The following is a 16809-nucleotide window of genomic DNA, read 5'->3' as shown; positions in this document are numbered from 1 at the left end:
TGTGAGAAGTAATGAAGGTTGGCTGTACTGGGCTATCTTACATTGCATTCCAGTAGAATAAAATGATTCTGAAGTTTTGGGTCCAGACTGTGTCAAATAAACTATAAAAAATGGATAATTAATTAAAAAATTTAATTTCCAACCCTGCATTTAGCTGTCATTTAACAATTAGTGTTTAATCATTTTCATTTTTTTAAAACCCTTGCTTTGATTTTATGCACATTTTTTGCCTTGTTTCTACACATTCTAACACTAACATATGTGTTTTGCACATATATATATGTTTGTATTCCTGTATTTGCCTCTTCAAACTAGGGAGTAATGATTAAATTATCATCAAAACAAGGGAGCAAAAATTAAATTTTGACGATGCTTGACTGACAATCAAAGAGGGGACTTGGAATTCACTTTTCTGGAACCAAAATTTGTGAAACTATGTTTTATAACATATTAATGCTCCTTTTATGTGGCATCTCTCTGTAGGGCGTTACCCCCCTTGCTTGCTGGTGTCACAAATATCGATAAAGCTAGCATCTCCCCCTCCTAATAAAAAGAAAAAGACAAGAAGAAAAAATACAATAGCTCTTAGCATGAAAATTCTATAGTTTGAAATGGATTAAATATAGTTTTTAAAATTCATTAAAGCCACTTTTTATAGGGTTTTTGAGAAAGCAAATTTGTTGGATAAACTACCTAACTTATAATCATATTGGTACCTCCCACATCTATTTCAGAACATCAATTTGGACAGTGGAGGTAAGATATCTTTGTCATCAAGTTTTTGGCTGTTGGTGGAATCGCAACAACTCTCCCGATATAATAATATATTAACATTCCCATAATTATCTAACCAAATAGCAGCCTAACAATTTTGGCCCTTTAGGTTGAGTAGGTACTATATAGTTGTTTTATTTCCTAGAAAGAGTTTTCTTTATCTCACTTGCATCTGAAAGCCCGGTTAAGCAAGGGTAGGTTCTGGAGAATAGGGGAATAGTAGGTGATCAAGTGTCATTTAAGGGATGGAATGAAATGGGAAAGCCAGGAGGAAATCCTCATCACTTATCCCATTGCATTGAGATACTGTCTACATTCGTGTGACTATAACAGTTCTTAATGCAATAGTTAAAATTGCTTAAAGATTACTTGAGAGAAATGGAGGAGAGGGGCATAATCAAAAACAAACATAAAGGACATATCTCGCATATTAATGCGTGGAGATTTTCCATTTAATTTAGCAAACCAAATATGTCTTATGGTATAATTATATCCCTAATCTTGTTGTGGATCATATTAAGAACTAGAGAGCATTTTGTAGAAGTGTGACCATCTTTTGTTGTTCCATGCCATGCAAAGCAGTGAAGAGACTCCGCTTGCTTATGGTGATGCGAAGATTCAGGAAGGCCAACGGAGCCGCAGATTGGGTGGCTACTTATGTGGCCTATCATTTGAATGGTATGCCGTGGATCCGGGAGGAAGAACTGCCTAGGGTATTCTGTAATATTTTATTTATTTTTAAATTTTATTGAGTGCGTTTGTACTTATGTAGTATGACACGCTCGCTGTAGCAAAACAAAAATGAATTACTAAACTAAGCTTTGCAAAGTCCAATTCCAAATGAAACTCACAAATTTGCTACGCCTGTATTATTATTATTATTATTATTATTATTATTATTATTGTTGTTGTTGCTGGAAATCGGACCCGGGGGCCGCCACGAAGCCGGGGAAGGAGGGGCTCCGCCGCAGGGACGGTGATCGACGGCGCGCCGACTGGTGGCGTCCTCCTGGAGGGGCAGAGCTCCGCCGCTGGAAAGGTGGTCGACGGTGCGTCGGCCGGCCGCGTCCTCCACTGTGGGGTGCGAGTCCTGCAGGAAGAACCGGTGGCCGGGCTCCCCGGCGCCGGCCCTCCGATGCCTAAGTCAGAGAGGGCGAATATGTGGAGAGAACAAGGAGGAGAATATTTGGATCAGATCAAGAAGATCAAGAGGATCATGCCCTCCATTGCGTCTGTGCTGTTTACTTCTTTTCACCCGGTCCAGGAGAGTTCTGTCCCGGGGTCCTCAGAGTCCAGTTCCCTTCCTCTTCCCCCCAGGTTTCCTTTTATAGAAGGATTTGGTTACCTAGGAGGTGACAGGAGGTTTGTCCTGTTCTGTAATAATTGGGCACGATTTGGCCCATTAATGGCGTAGTGGAGAACGGGACCGGATCAGACCGGAATCAGGGAGTTGTCACGGTCGATCGGACCTGTTGGAGTGGTTGAACCGCCGGCCGTGGTGGGCCTGGGGTCCGTGAATGGTAAGTGCATTTATTACCGAATGAACCGGCGGTCAGGGAGAGCCATACGTTCTGATGGTTCAGTGATCCGGAGATCGTCTTGGGCCGTGTTCATTAAATGACTGAGTGCATCGGAGACTTGAGAGAGTCTCGTGCATTAATGGCAGGTCGTGCCGAATACCTGCAAAGATCTTATGCCTTGATGGCTTGGAGATAGTGGCAGGTTATAGTGGAGTTGTCAGGTCCCTTAGAGGGTTAGGTGGAAATTGGATATTTGGCTAAGGCATGAGCTCGGCCTGCTGTGCTCGGCCTTCTGGTCTCGGCCTTCTGGTCTCGGCTTTCTGGTCTCGGCTCTCTGGTCTCGGCTCTCTGGTCTATGAGCTCGAGAGCGGAAGAGCCCGATCACTTAGTATGAGCTCGAGAGCGGAAGAGCCCGATCACTTAGGATGAGCTCGAGAGCGGAAGAGCCCGATCACTTAGGATGAGCTCGAGCTTACTGATGGATTTGGGTGCTATAATTACATTTGTGGGGTGGTCCATTTTTCCACCAACAATTATTATTATTATTATTTTTTTTTGGGGGGTGGGGAGGGGGGATAAACCGGCCACTCACACTAATCTTGTGTGAGCATTGCCTACATAGTCAAGAGACAAAATACTCTACAGCGGTGGAGGGACATGTACACAACGGGTCCAAAAAATCTCTCAAGAATGATGAGCAGCAAAGAAGGCGATCCAGTTAGCGGCTTTGTTTGTCTTCCGAAACACATGGCCAACCTGGAAAATAATACACTCCTGCAATAACCGTCTGACGTTCTTTAGAAGTGGATGGTCGAAGACCCCCGGTCTATTCTGTAGAATCCACTCTACCATCTCCACTGAGTCCCTCTCTAGGATGATGCACTGGGGCCCTAAGATTGCTATATATATATATATATATATATCAAGACACAGCATCATGATCAAGAACTTAAAAAAAAAAAGATTAATTAAAAAAACAATCAGTTTGCTTGAGATGTACTCCAATGTCTATTTTGGAATTTTATCATGGTTCATTTAGATATTGTTGCTGGTGGTCCAAACCGAGAACGATTGGCACAGCGGTGTGAACGGGGTTCCCTTTGAGTTGCTTTGGTTGCGCTCCGCCCTCCGCCGTGAAACCTGCAAGCAAGCCTCGCACCACCACCGGGGTAGTGGGGGCCCTCCGACGATCAAGTCAGAGGAGATCGAAGGAGAAGGAGAAGGAGAAGGTAGCAGGTGAGATGATACTCTGGAAGATATATCTTACCCTCCCCCTTTCCCCCCAGCCTCATATATATCAGGCTGGGGGGTTTTTCCGGGGATTCGTCATCGTGTGGCACGATGGGGCTGCCACTGACATGGCCGTTACAGGGCGTCGTGGGGCAGCGCTGGGTACGGCCATGGCAGGGCATAGTGGAGCTCCGCTTTGTACGGCTGTTACAGGGGATCGTGGGGCAGCGCCGGATACGGCCGTTGCAGGGAGTAGTGGAGCAGGGGGCCGCGGCGTGCCTCAGAGGAACAGTCTGTTGTTGTCGAGAGATTGCCGACTCGGGGTCGGATTGCTGGATCAAGGGGCAGCCGACTCGGGGTCGGGCTGCGGAGCCGAAGATATCCGACCCGAGGTCGGATTGCTGGATCAAGGGGCAGCCGTAGTCTTCCTGGGCGCGCGTGCCGGTCACGTGGGGCATGGTGGCTAAGTTCCCCCGTAACAGGTATCATAAAGAAGCACAAACCACCAAAAAGTTCAAACTAACATGGAAATCCTTTCTCCATTCCAAGAGATATTCTGAAACTTGAATCACCATAAGTCATAATTATAAAACATATTTTATTGAATATAAATTAAGATTTTATCGAGTCAGAAATCATATTCTAACCTATATCCTTTTTTTCTTTTCTTTTTTTTTTCTGAGAAAAGAATTGGGCAGTGCCCAATCCAATTTACTGAAAGGAAGTTACTTTTGCCCTTCCCTCTATTTTTCCTCATACCTGACTGACCTTAAACTAACCCCCTTAGTATGACAGTTTTATTTTTTCCTCTCTGTATCTGTCTCGGCTGGGGATGGAAGAAGAGAAGAGAAGAGAGAAAAGATGAAGGCTTTGCGAATCTGAAAGCGCTGCTCGTACTCCTTTTGTTTAGTTGGAAATAACGCTAGAATTTGGGACTGCCTACACATCATCTCTTAATGTCTATCTTAAATCCAGCTTGCATTCCTAAATTCTTACTTTGACATTCGTTGGTTTTGGCATTTAATGAGTCCAATCGAGTCCATGACATTGGCTCCTTGCATAGGTTACACTTCTAGAAGGCCCAGTTATTACGCTGTCACACGGGGTTTGTAGACTAAAGTTCCCTCACATCAACCATGGTGTTCATACAGCAATGAGTATCAACTCCACATAACTTCATTGGAAAATGATGACCGTACACGTTCCAGAACATGCTCCCTTGGATTTCGGCGGCTTTGAAAATTGAAATTCCTTGCTGGTCAAAAAAAAAAAAAATATAATGAATTTTTTTCATAAATATTCCCATAAATATCGAATGTTATGTGAATATCGTTTCAAAATTGATTTTTTTTGCATGTTTACATTTGTAAAATACCTTTTTTTTTTTCTTATTCTACTTTTTTTTCTTTGTTCTTGTTTTTTCATATATATACTTACATTATCTAATGTCATTAAAAAAATTAAAAATTTCAAATTAAAATAATTAAAATAGTTTTAATAAGTGGATGTGCAAAAAAAAATATTTATAAGACGATTGTGATGGAGAAAAAAAGTAATTTCAAAATTTTATTTTATTTTTAATTAAAATAAATATGGTTTTTATTAACAGTGTCAGAATAAGTGTTATATTAGGGGGTATTTGTGCAAAACAGTATTTTATGGAAGTACAAAAATAAATATGAATTTTAAAAAAATATTTAAGTAAATTTGAATTTGTAAGTGGTTGTTCATATTAAAAAAAAATCTATTTATAATTGTTCTTTCTTTCCCATTTATTTTATAAGCATAAAATACCATCACAGTATGGGAGTTGATGTATCATGTGCCATGTAGGGTTGGCTTTGGGTCCGATTCTCTTATTGGTTGAGAGAAAGAAAACAAAGGGCCAGAAAGATTTCCAGTCCCCAGCTTTCTTGCCTAAATTTCTCCGCCCGGACACAAATGAGACCCAAAAGGTGACTCACTAGTGCTTGTATTCCACCACAGGTGCGGCTCAGAGGCCGTTGTGCGTGGGATTTTATGGTGTTGGATTATTTTGCGCAGGGACGAGAATACCTAACGGGTGCGACGGTGGCGTGAAGAAAGGGCCGGCCCCACACGCATTTCAATGCTCCTGCATTGTATGGGACCCACTCGGCTCGTCTAGAAAGCCATGGCCCGCATAATTTTCTTCTTGTATGCGATCACTAGTATAGAACTTCACGCTATGATGCTTTCGGAGTTTGCAGAACAAACGGGGTTGATGGTACCCGAAAAAAGTGGGTTTGATATGGATCCAGCAACCATGATAAGAACCAAACAAGCTGAATTGTGTTTGAGCCTGATAGAGACTTGAATTCGAGCAATAATAAGATGTGAGTTGCTGCGTAAGTCCAGCAATTTCAAGTTTAATTCAGAGAATCTCACTTGAATTCAACTAGAAGAAATTGGTATGCCGGTAAATTGCAATCGAGTTTATGCTATAAAGCATAAAATGATGGACCGGGCAACCCCTTCGATTAGATTTGGATGCGCTGATGAAACAACACATAGATGAAACTGGTTGGTTAAAAATATTTAAATTATAGGTCTACACCTAACATGATTGGATTGTTATCATGCTGGATTTGGGCGACATTGAAGCACATCTAAGCTGCATTTGTTTGTTAAATATGTGACATGTGACCGAGTCATGTGCTATTGTGCTGGGATTTGGGACCAAGGAGGCAAGGACAAGGAACAGCCGAATAGGACCAATAGCTATAGGTTATACCAGCTTTACAGCGATGGAAGAACTTCTTTCGACTGCTCCTGGGGACCTAGCTGCAATGAGATTGGGACTTCTTTCCTGCGTCTTATCGTTTTGAAGGCTAAAGTAATTTTCTACAGGCCACAGGTCACAACGAAGTAGCTTTTGCTGTAGCTCTACGGACTACAGGGAGCTTTTCTTTGGGCCGGAGCCTTAAATGACTGCCTCAATTGCCTAAAGGTTGAGCCGGCTCAGACCACAAGTTACGTTCAGGTGATATTCATAGCTTGGGAATTTGTTTAAATACACGTACATCTCAACCTGGCTGCTGATACACGACGGTATACGGTGGACCTTATCTCACCTCGTCACGGACGGACGGTGGGGATCTAATTTTCATATTTACGTGGCCGCGTAGAAACGCCGAGACGATCGTTCGCATAATAAAACAGCAGGTAGTCCGCCAGGCGAAGAGGCCACCAGGAATAAGAGGGGAGGAGTTGGAGAAGTCGGATATTCCATGCGACCAGGAATAAGAGGCCACCAGGAATCTTCCATGCGACCGCCAAGTCCAGCTTTGAACGAAGAGGAAATGAGCCCCGGATAGAGAGAGAAAGAGAGCTGCGATGGCATTTAGAATCTAGATGGAAGAACCACCGAGACTATAAAACCCTATTGCCCCACCTCGGCCGATCGATCCGACGAGATCGAAGTCTCGACATGGCTCCAGCGGCGGCGGCGGTGGCGGGGGAGGCGCGAGGAGGAGGAGAGGCCGTGAGCGGGGGAAAGCGGAGCAGAAGGAAGGGACGGAGACACTCGGCTTATCTCCGTCGGCTGAGTTGCTTCAAGCCCGCCGCCGATCCGCCGGCGGCGTGTGGCGGCGGAGACGACGTGGAAGGGGAGCGGCGGATCCCAACGCATCTGGTGGTGACGGTGAATGGCATCATCGGAAGGTGATTCGCTTTTTAGTTTTCTTAATTTTTCTCCTTCCCCTTTTTATGATAAATGAGATTGGATATCTATCGAGATCCGCTCTTTTTTATTCCTTTTTATCCCCATATATTAATATGGTCAGGGATCAGCCGGTCTTGCCATAAAATGAGACAGCGAGCAGTCCTGGCATGGCAAGGGAGTGGGCCCCGCCTGGAGGCACCGATGCCATGCTTCGGCAGTAAAAGATGGTGATGAGATAGCAAATAATGCGTAGTTGAAGGATTAAAATGTGTTATCCATGTCCAAGCTTAAGTATTTATAAACTATATTAGCAAGATATTATCAACTTACTGTGTTTGTAGACCCGAGCACGTCAATGGCACTGGCATTTACTCTAATTCAAACTCACCATCTAACAAAAATACAAAGCTTAATTGACCATGAAGAGGCTAGCTGATTCCTAATCCAATCCTTTAGCGGCAACAGCTGCTGGAATTTATATTTGTATTCATTTTTTCTTTCTGTCAAATTTGATCAATTTTTGTGTTTTTATGGATTATTTTTGCTGCACAGAATGCTTTTTTAAGCAACTTGCATCTCTCAGTCTTTTCTTATTTGTGACACAATACTTCTCTTTTGTATTTGCAGTGCTGCAAATTGGAGATTTACTGCAAAACAGTTTGTGAAGAAATATCCCGAAGATGTTATTGTGCTTTGTGAGTTCCCTTATGCTTTAACATTGTTTTGTTTTTCCCCTTCTAAAATCTGATGAAAAAAGAGTGAAGCTAGATGTACTGCTGAAGGCTATATAATTCATTTGGCATGGGTTTTATTCTTCGACCATCCTAATCATATGGTTAAAAGCCTTTAGAATTCAAGGCATTATGATCTTGCAGATTTCTATCAGATATTGATTGCTCAAGGACCTTGCACGGCCTGCCGAGCCTGTTGCAATTAAAATAAAAGCGACATAAGGTTGCTCTTGGAGTGTTTTACCAAAGATAATTGTCTTATATATGTGACTTATGGGATTAAAGACTTAGTTACGGTGAACCGAGGATGTATAAGTCTAAGCAGGAGATTCAACACCTGTTGTACTACCACAATAGACAATAGGATGTCTAGGAACATTACAATGAATGGCAGTTGATATAGAATCAAAATAAATGGCAGCAGAGCATGCGCTTGATGGGTAGTTAATTGCTGACAAAAAAAAATTAACCAGATCCAGCATGTACAGAATTGACATATACATGCCCATGCAGAGGAGAAAAATAAGGAGGTAGAAGTAGCAAAAGGCAGCTGCAGGAGAAAAAAGAATTTATGGGTTAAGATAGTTGACAAGAACAGGCTACTACTGATCATTAGAAAGGAAGACCTTGGGCTTGTTTTATCTCAATACTCAAATGTCATAATTTTTAATTCGAACTAATCTAAGCTTAATGCTCACTCTCTGACAAAAGACAGTATTGTCTTCTTTCAACTCTTGCTAAGGTGAACTACTAGTAACTCCATTTCAAGAACTATCAAATGGGACATGTTCTCATCTCACCGCACATTCTGATTGCAAACAAGCCCCTAAAATTGACTGGAGAAATAAAGGCAGTTATATTTGTTATGATCATGCACTCCACTTTTTCTTTCCTTTTTTCTTCAGATCTGAGTGTGATTAGTTACCATGTATTTTGCAGGCAGTGAATGTAATTACTTAACCCTCACATTTGATGGTGTTGATGTAATGGGAGAAAGACTAGCAGAAGAGGTGTGCATGACTAGGTGTACCTCTTAATTTGTGTTTTTTCCCCCCTGTAAATTGGTGCAGCAAATAGATCAGTTTTCATTGTTACAATCGCTTTATTGATTATACCACAGTATCCCTGTAGACTTACATTGCCGTATTCATGAAATCAGGTCATATCGGCTGTTGCACGTAGACCGGAGCTTCAAAAAATCTCCTTTGTTGGGCATTCACTAGGTGGCTTGATTGCAAGATATGCAATTGGTATATTATACGGAAAAGATGTGCCAAGGAATCCTCCAGAGGAAAATGGTGGCTGTAAAACTTATACATCTGGAGCTCAATGCATGGAAGAAAAATTAAAAAGAAAAATTGCTGGACTGGAGCCAATGAATTTTATAACTTTTGCAACACCTCACCTCGGCTCAAGATTGCACAAACAGGTGACATCCAAGGCCGTGTAATCTTCATTTACTCTGGTTCTTTACGTCCTGGTTTGAAAACAACCTAATCTCTTTGTTGTAACTGCAATTTGCCAATGCTAAACTGATGTTTGCTTTCATGTCAGTTGGGAAATTTCTATATCCATTTAATTTTCCATCCCTCACTCTATGGATATCTTCTGTTCTTCATATTAGCTACTTCACTATTTTGCCTCTTCCTGTGCTTCCTTTTCTTACATCATTTCATCTGCTTAGCCTGTGTAATTGTTGATCTAATGTATTTAATTTTAGCAATAGTCATTAAGTTATTTCATTGCTAATAAATGATTTAAGCTGTAAATCTAATTGATTCCTCTGATGTGAAGTTTGGCATGATATCATTAAATAAATCAACCAGACTAAACCAACAATCACAATATGCAAAAGCATAATTAGCCTCAAGAACAAACAATCTTCATATCAGCTGTGTCGAGTTACTTCTGCTTGTTTGAATCTTCTAAGAAGAAAAATATTTGGGTTTCTGAAAATAACTTTGCAGATCCCAATACTCCGTGGCTCCTATGCGCTAGAAAAGATGGCATATCATATTTCATGGATTATTGGAAGAACAGGAAAGCATCTGTTCCTTAAAGACCGGGAAGAGGGAAAGCCTCCTCTTCTCCTCCGGATGGTCAATGACTGTGGAGATCTCAAATTCATGTAAGGTTTCATTGATAGTTAATCTTTGTTATTAATGGCTTTGCATTAGGATCTTACCATATTATGACCAGTTTTGCTTGCTTCTGCAGGTCTGCTTTGCAATCTTTCAAGCGATGTGTTGCTTACTCAAATGCTTGTTATGACTGTATCCTATTTTGGTAACTAGTAGTGCAATATAGTATTGTAAGTTTGTGGCTACATTATATCAGTTTCGTCATTTAAAGAAGTTTTGCAATCACTTACCTTAATAAAGCACTTTAACTCGATTCAGTTATTGTTGGCTGGAAGACATCTTCGATACGTCATCAAGATGAGCTTCCCAAGGTAAAGTTTTCAATATTTCTACTAGTTTGGATATAACAATTCATTTAATTGCGCTCTATTTTCCTTAATGCAGCGTGAAAGTTTCACAAAGAATGGCCAATATCCACACGTCGTCTATGTGGAGAAACCCAAAACTGCTATCGTGCAGCAGGAAGACTTTTCAGAGACAATGATTTCTCAACCAAAATCTGCAAGCGAGATGGAAGGTTTGTCTTAAATTTAATTACTGAATTTTGTGTTATTTTCTTCAATATAGCTGTCTGTTCATCTGAAGTTTTCAAGGTATTGTTTTGAAAAGAATTTTTATGTTTTATGCCTCCTTTCAGTTCTTGGATTTCTTTTATAGCATTGTCACCAGGAGGGCAGGACCCATTATTGTAGAAAAGTCCAGGTTTTAGCTGCTTTTATAAATTTATTTTATATTTGTTAAGTTGTAAAACCTCAAACATGTGCTAGAAAGAGATGGTGGAAACAGTTTTCTTAAAAACATCACTAAACAAATGCGCACAAGACTTTTGATTGTTATATGTACAATCATATGATAAATACTACCTCATGAATTTGGAGCATAATTGTTAAAAGAGAAAATTATTGAAACACCCCCTCAACTTAGGGTCTTCCTCATTGTCCTCTTTTCCTTTCCATCTAATAACGGCTGCAAGTCGGTTATGGTGGATGAGGATGGAGCTAGCCTCCTTGTCGAGCAAGAGGATGGTGAGGTCGGTGAAGAGGATCCCCTTGATGTTGAAATCATGTGGAATTCTTCTTGGTAGATGAGAAAAGTGTCCAGGAACTTCCAGACCAAGGATAGGGAGAGGAGCTCCTCTCTACTGTCGGCCAAGGAAATGTGGAGGAAGAGGATTGCAATAATTCGACGATAGGTTGAAAGAATGCGACAGGTTCGAGCTCAATTGAACTACAGTAATGTCGTTGACTCTCAACACCCGATTGAGGAATTCAGAGGAGACTTCACTGATGCTACCGATGGCGAGCAAGAATTCTATGAAGTGGTCAGGAATTATCCACTCTTGGTCCGAGGACACTGGCTCGATCTTGTTTTGCTTCAAGAAGGGGAGCTAGGAGCCGGGGTCACTGAGGAAGATGGTGTGGACATTGGTGTTGAGTAGTCCTTGGCATAGATAGTGGAGAAGCACTGCAAGATAGAGCGGGTCGTCGATGCATCGAGACCGTGCAGTAGCACTGACCAGCAGAGCTGGGGGCATTCCAGCCGAGGGGAGCACAACATGGAGCCAGGAGAAGGTGAGGACGGTGGTTAGGAGCACCAACTGGGCATTCAGTTGGAGTAGCAGGATCGCAAGGTGGTTCTCTCTTAAGCTCAATGGCTATAGTGGTCGGAATGGAGGCGGAGGGACCCTCCAGGAGGTGTTTGATCATTGTTCGAGAGCTGGCTTTAATCATGGTGGTATTTCTTTGCTAAATACAGCAAAGATGGAAACTAGATGAACTTTGCGATGGCAAAAGAAAACACTGCAGGCAGTGATAGAGGTGAGATTAGCAAGTGCAGAATTAAGCAGTGGTATGATTACCACCCATGAGAGCAACACGCGTGCTGAAGGATCTGGTCTACGGGAGCATCACTTGGTGCATTCGCTCGGCTTTCATGGTGAGGGGGAGGAGGGTTCCTTTTTCCAATGTTCCTTGGATCATCGATGGAGATGGGCGATGGGATCTCATCTCAGGTCTCAACCAGCGAGAGGCGGTGGGAAAGGAGAGATAGGGCAGATTGGGAGAGGAGGGGTGTAGTTTGGGAGGAAACAAAGAAAAGGAGGAAGGAACTGAAGATGAGGTAATTATGTCTTTTTAGATGGCGTCTTATTGGTGTTGGATGCCAGGTAGGGCTCGGGGATCAGATTGAAATTTGTTTCAATTCGAGGCATACTAAGTGAAAATCCTAAGTTGAGAGGGTGTTCTGGTAACTTTTTTTGTTAAAATGCATGTGATGTAACTATCTTTGTCATTGTCTATTTTCTATGTAAATATCTTGTCATCATTGCATCCCTTTTACTCGGGGTTATATTAGGAGATAAAATGATGAATGTACTGGCTTAGGTATATGAGTACATGTATTTGTTTCTAAAAGCACGAAATATCTAAGAGAAATTTGAAGTTAGAAAAAAGTTGGTAAATTCTGAGATTAGGAAAGCAAAAGTTTAGCGCTTTGAATTAAAGTCAGAAAATAAGTTGTTTATGGTACAGCAGTCACACCTGGCATTGAAAATGAAAGAAAAAACAAGGACTTGTTAGTTGAAACTGTAAATACTAAATTTAGTTTAAATCTCAACATTTTATGCTGATTTGTTCCGAGAATTTTAATTTGACAGGGAAGAAAAATGTGTAGGTAAGGATATGTAGATGTTTTAGCTTGCTTGAAAGTGTTCATTGTAATACACTGTTGTATTCTTTTGTTTCATTTAGTAATTGTATGTTGATGAGAGTGGGTCCCGAACAGTGAAGATGTTATAGGATATTTATGGTAGAACTTTGTGTGCTGCTTCTTCACTGCTTCCTTTCACGGACTGATTGTCTCAAGCATGTCTTGTTTCCTTTAACTGCAGAGGCAATGATCAAAGGTTTAACCACAGTTCCGTGGGAAAGAGTAGATATCAGCTTCCAAAAAAGTGTACAAAAAATTTTTGCTCACTGTACTATTCAGGTATGTTACCTTCTCTTCGTGTTTGCGAAACATATCAACGATTGATTCCATTTCACTTATGTCAACTGTCTGCCATCATTTTCATCTAAAAAATGCATTTTATTTTAGATATATGTGACACAATTCATTCTCAAGTAAAGGAGATGACATAAATGGATAAGTATGTGAGAAAAAATTGTCAGTAGTCTGTCCGCCCTTTTCCCCTCTGCCAGACTACAAAGCCATTTAGTTAATTGTTAGGGGAGAAAATTTTGTCAGCTTGTCTAAAATTCTGTATGTGAGCTTGCATGTGTGCGGTCTGTGTTGTAAGTCCTTGGTCTTGGAGTAGTTGTAGGGTACTCCTTGATTTTGCAAACAAATCTTGCCAAGTTACATCAATAACTCTTTATAGGACAGTTGCAATTTCTCTTCGCATCCCAGGTTAAACTCAACAACAGGTGTGTCCAAGTTCTTGTCCAAATCTTGCTAAGTTACATCAATAACTCTTGTCAAGATCTTCTCAGTTCTGGACCTTGTTTCCCTGTTCTCCAAGTTGAGATCCCATATATGATGGCGAATTGGCTTGAGATGCATATCTTGACAGCTAAGAGGGCTCTGTTCCTGCATTCACTTTTGGCAGCTACGGCATGCAGAACACAATTTGCTTAAGTATTTTCTGCATGATTCAACAATGTGGTCTTTGCATCTCTGGGCTTTCTTCAGTTTTGATCCAACATCTAACTTGGTTTTTGTGCTCTTGCCTATTGGAATTGAAGTTTCTTTGGGCTCCATCCTTCAGTTGCAACTTTAATTTCTTGATTCACTTGATTATGAAAACTTGAGAGCATTTCTTCCTTGCAAGGTCATGTTTTCTGGTGATTTTTTGTCAAGAATGAAGAGCTTGGCTGATGATTCTTTTATTGTGGTGGTGAATACCTTGTATTTGTGTCCTTTGAGTTCTAATATCTCACTCTTATATAAGGAATCTTGTATGTTTCATAAGGTTGTTCTTTTCTTTCTTTCATGGGCCATTTTTGGGTTCAGAATCTGACATATTTATGCCCTCAATTTAAACGATCATATGCCTCTTAAATGCTATCATGAGCTAAATCTAAATTACTGAGAACACTGGTTTCTACCAATGCTTAATCCTTCTATAAACTCGACTTTTTTCAAGTAAAATGGTGGAAATACCACCACACATTTCATTGATATAATGAAATGGTGAAACGGGTTAGAGACCCCTGAACAAAGAAAGGCCAAAAAGCCTCCCAAAAGAACCAACGGGTTACTCCATTTTGGCAACCTGGATCGGTTCCAGGAGGACCCTCGCAGCTGCCAAATACAAAATAATAATACTCATCCTACATCAGTTCAACCCAAACTTTCTCTTTTTCCAGCTTTCTATCACTTGATGCTATCAGATTATCTCTTAATTTCCCTCCATTATTTTCCTTGTCTATTGAATGGGAATCCTAAGACCCTATTCTTTCAAGTATTTTTTCTTTTCTTTTCTGGATTTGAGCAGTGGATTTAAGCCAGCCTAACAATCTTTCTACTAAAACCTACTAGGCATCAAAATTTCTTGATAGTAAGTTCTGGGTCATTATTCTTCTTAAGTTCATATACTGTCAATTTATAAAGTTGTTTGTTATCAGAACTAAGGTTAGAGGAACAGATTTTGTGATGTTTTAGCCATAGTTACACTGTACTCAGCACAATACCTAAAGTTAAAAAAGCCTTAAAAGACTGGATACAAATGCCCCCTTGCCTACCCTGACCTCAAGGCCAAACTCAACTAGCTCCATAATCTTCATCGCATTGTGCTACATTATGTGAAGAATCACAATCTAGGTTTGGATGTCTAAACTTGCCATTTCACGCATTATAACATATGTAATCATGGGGAAGTTATAGCTTCTTGGTCAATAAGCATTGTATTATTTTGGTGCAGGTAAATACATACTTCATAAATTCAGATGGTGCAGACGTGATCTTTCACATGATCGACAATTTTCTTTTATAATGAACAGTCTCAGCTTTTTCTAATCTACAAAGATGTAGTCTCTCCAATTTCCTAAATTAAGTTGAAGGGAGAAAAATGATTCATGTAGCCGATTCCAACTAGTTTAGCATTAAGGCTTAGTTGAGTCGAGTTGTAGTTTCTCCAATATGAGATGGTCATCCATGTATTTATGTCTAAGCTTTTGCAACTAGATTTAAGAAGTTCTTGGGAAAACATTTTTGAGTATGGTGTCAAAACAGGCCGTGTATAAGTCTCTTAAAGGATTGCATCCTGGTCTAGGGAAGGAAGGGAATGTAGTGAATTGTCCCAAAGGTACATGCTTAGGAGGCCTCGAATACCTGCACAATTAATGCAAATTATAAAAGTTTATAGACTTCCTCTAATTTTGTTTTTGTTTTTGTTTTTTTTGGTGCAAGTAAGGGCTTAAAGCGAACAAGCTAACAATAAGGTCAGGATACAATAGGAATCAGAATAAGGATTTCAGAAATACGAAAACCTCACCATACATACTAGCTATATTATAGTAAGAAGAGGATAAAAATAACACATCTGGCTCCTGTTGAAAGTATTAGGATGTGCCAATCACCACTGAACCTGAAGTTGAAACAGCTTCCATCTCTGAAACGCTACTCCTGTTGCATCAGTCTGCAAAATACCTGTAAATTCCAGCATCAGATTATCAGCAACATGAAGATGAATTTCACCCAGCCTTGCCCTGTTAACTACAAAATCTGCAGCATAATTAGCTTGGCGATAAATGTGTTTGACAACAAAAACTTACTGACATTCTTTTCCATGCGATAAATGTGTTTCAACGCCGGGCAAAGTCATGGGGCGAAAGGCTGCCCCATAGATGCAACACAGAGCAGTCCATCATGCCCCGGCATATGGACAGCTGATAATAGCATGTTTACAGTCATCCACTTCTGAGTCACAAACATCACTTGTCTGATTTTGTTCTGCAATAATAGCCCGTCTATACAGCAGCACTTTGCTGGGTGGTCGCCTCCATGAGAGTAGCCACCAAAAGGTTTTTTCTCTCATTGGGGCTTTAAGTCTCCATATCCAAGCAAAGGACTGTTGTACTAATACATCAGAAGAAAAAAAAGATCTAAATTCTGATAGCTATTTTTGAGTTCTATTTGACGTCCTGTAATTTTGTTGGAAATGTACAGCAAGTCTCAAGCTTTGTATTATCCAGCCCGTTTTTATATTTGTGTATTCATTATATGTCAATTTCTCAGTATATTATTATATGGAGTGAGCAAAAGGATGCTGCTGTGTGTGTGTGTGCATGCTTCTCTACTCTCATTCCTCTCCCAACTCCAAGTTGATTAATGGAATTATTTTCGAACTCTGCAACTCCTTTTGTAGGCAACACTCAATGCACCAATCATTAGCACTCTGTATTAGTAGAAACTTTTTCTTGGAGAACTGTGGGAAGGACCACCACATAAACATGAAATTGGTAGGAGGACAGTAATAGGCATCAAAAAAGAAGGAAGAAAACAGAAGAGAATAGAGAAGAGAGGAAAAGGGCAGGGAAGCACACCTGAGACAACATATACAATGCTGGATTTCAATCGACTTTTGACACAGCTGTTGTATAGAGGTGTTGGACGACTGCTCCTTTGCATTCTTTCCTTGGATCCTCCCCATCGGCCATCAAAATTGCCATCACCAAACCACCTCATCGTCGTTTGGTGGCTCAAGGTTGCGTGTTTTGTTCTAGTTGCGACTA

General features: G+C 40.7%; 1 protein-coding gene across 1 annotated transcript; it reads left to right on the top strand.

Moving 5' to 3' along the window:
• The first annotated feature begins 6758 nt into the window (after positions 1-6758).
• On the top strand, positions 6759-15451 carry LOC120111135 (putative lipase ROG1). The gene is made up of 10 exons (XM_039127647.1): positions 6759-7205; positions 7834-7901; positions 8877-8947; positions 9097-9366; positions 9905-10065; positions 10155-10210; positions 10337-10389; positions 10463-10595; positions 12966-13063; positions 14997-15451. The coding sequence occupies exons 1-10, from the start codon at positions 6973-6975 to the stop codon at positions 15066-15068; spliced, it is 1215 nt and encodes a 404-aa protein (XP_038983575.1). The 5' UTR covers positions 6759-6972; the 3' UTR covers positions 15069-15451.
• The last annotated feature ends 1358 nt before the right edge of the window (positions 15452-16809 follow it).

The sequence above is a fragment of the Phoenix dactylifera genome, chromosome 6 (assembly GCF_009389715.1).
Source record: "Phoenix dactylifera cultivar Barhee BC4 chromosome 6, palm_55x_up_171113_PBpolish2nd_filt_p, whole genome shotgun sequence".
Taxonomy (NCBI): domain Eukaryota; kingdom Viridiplantae; phylum Streptophyta; class Magnoliopsida; order Arecales; family Arecaceae; genus Phoenix; species Phoenix dactylifera.
This window is presented reverse-complemented; position numbering and strand designations above follow the sequence as displayed.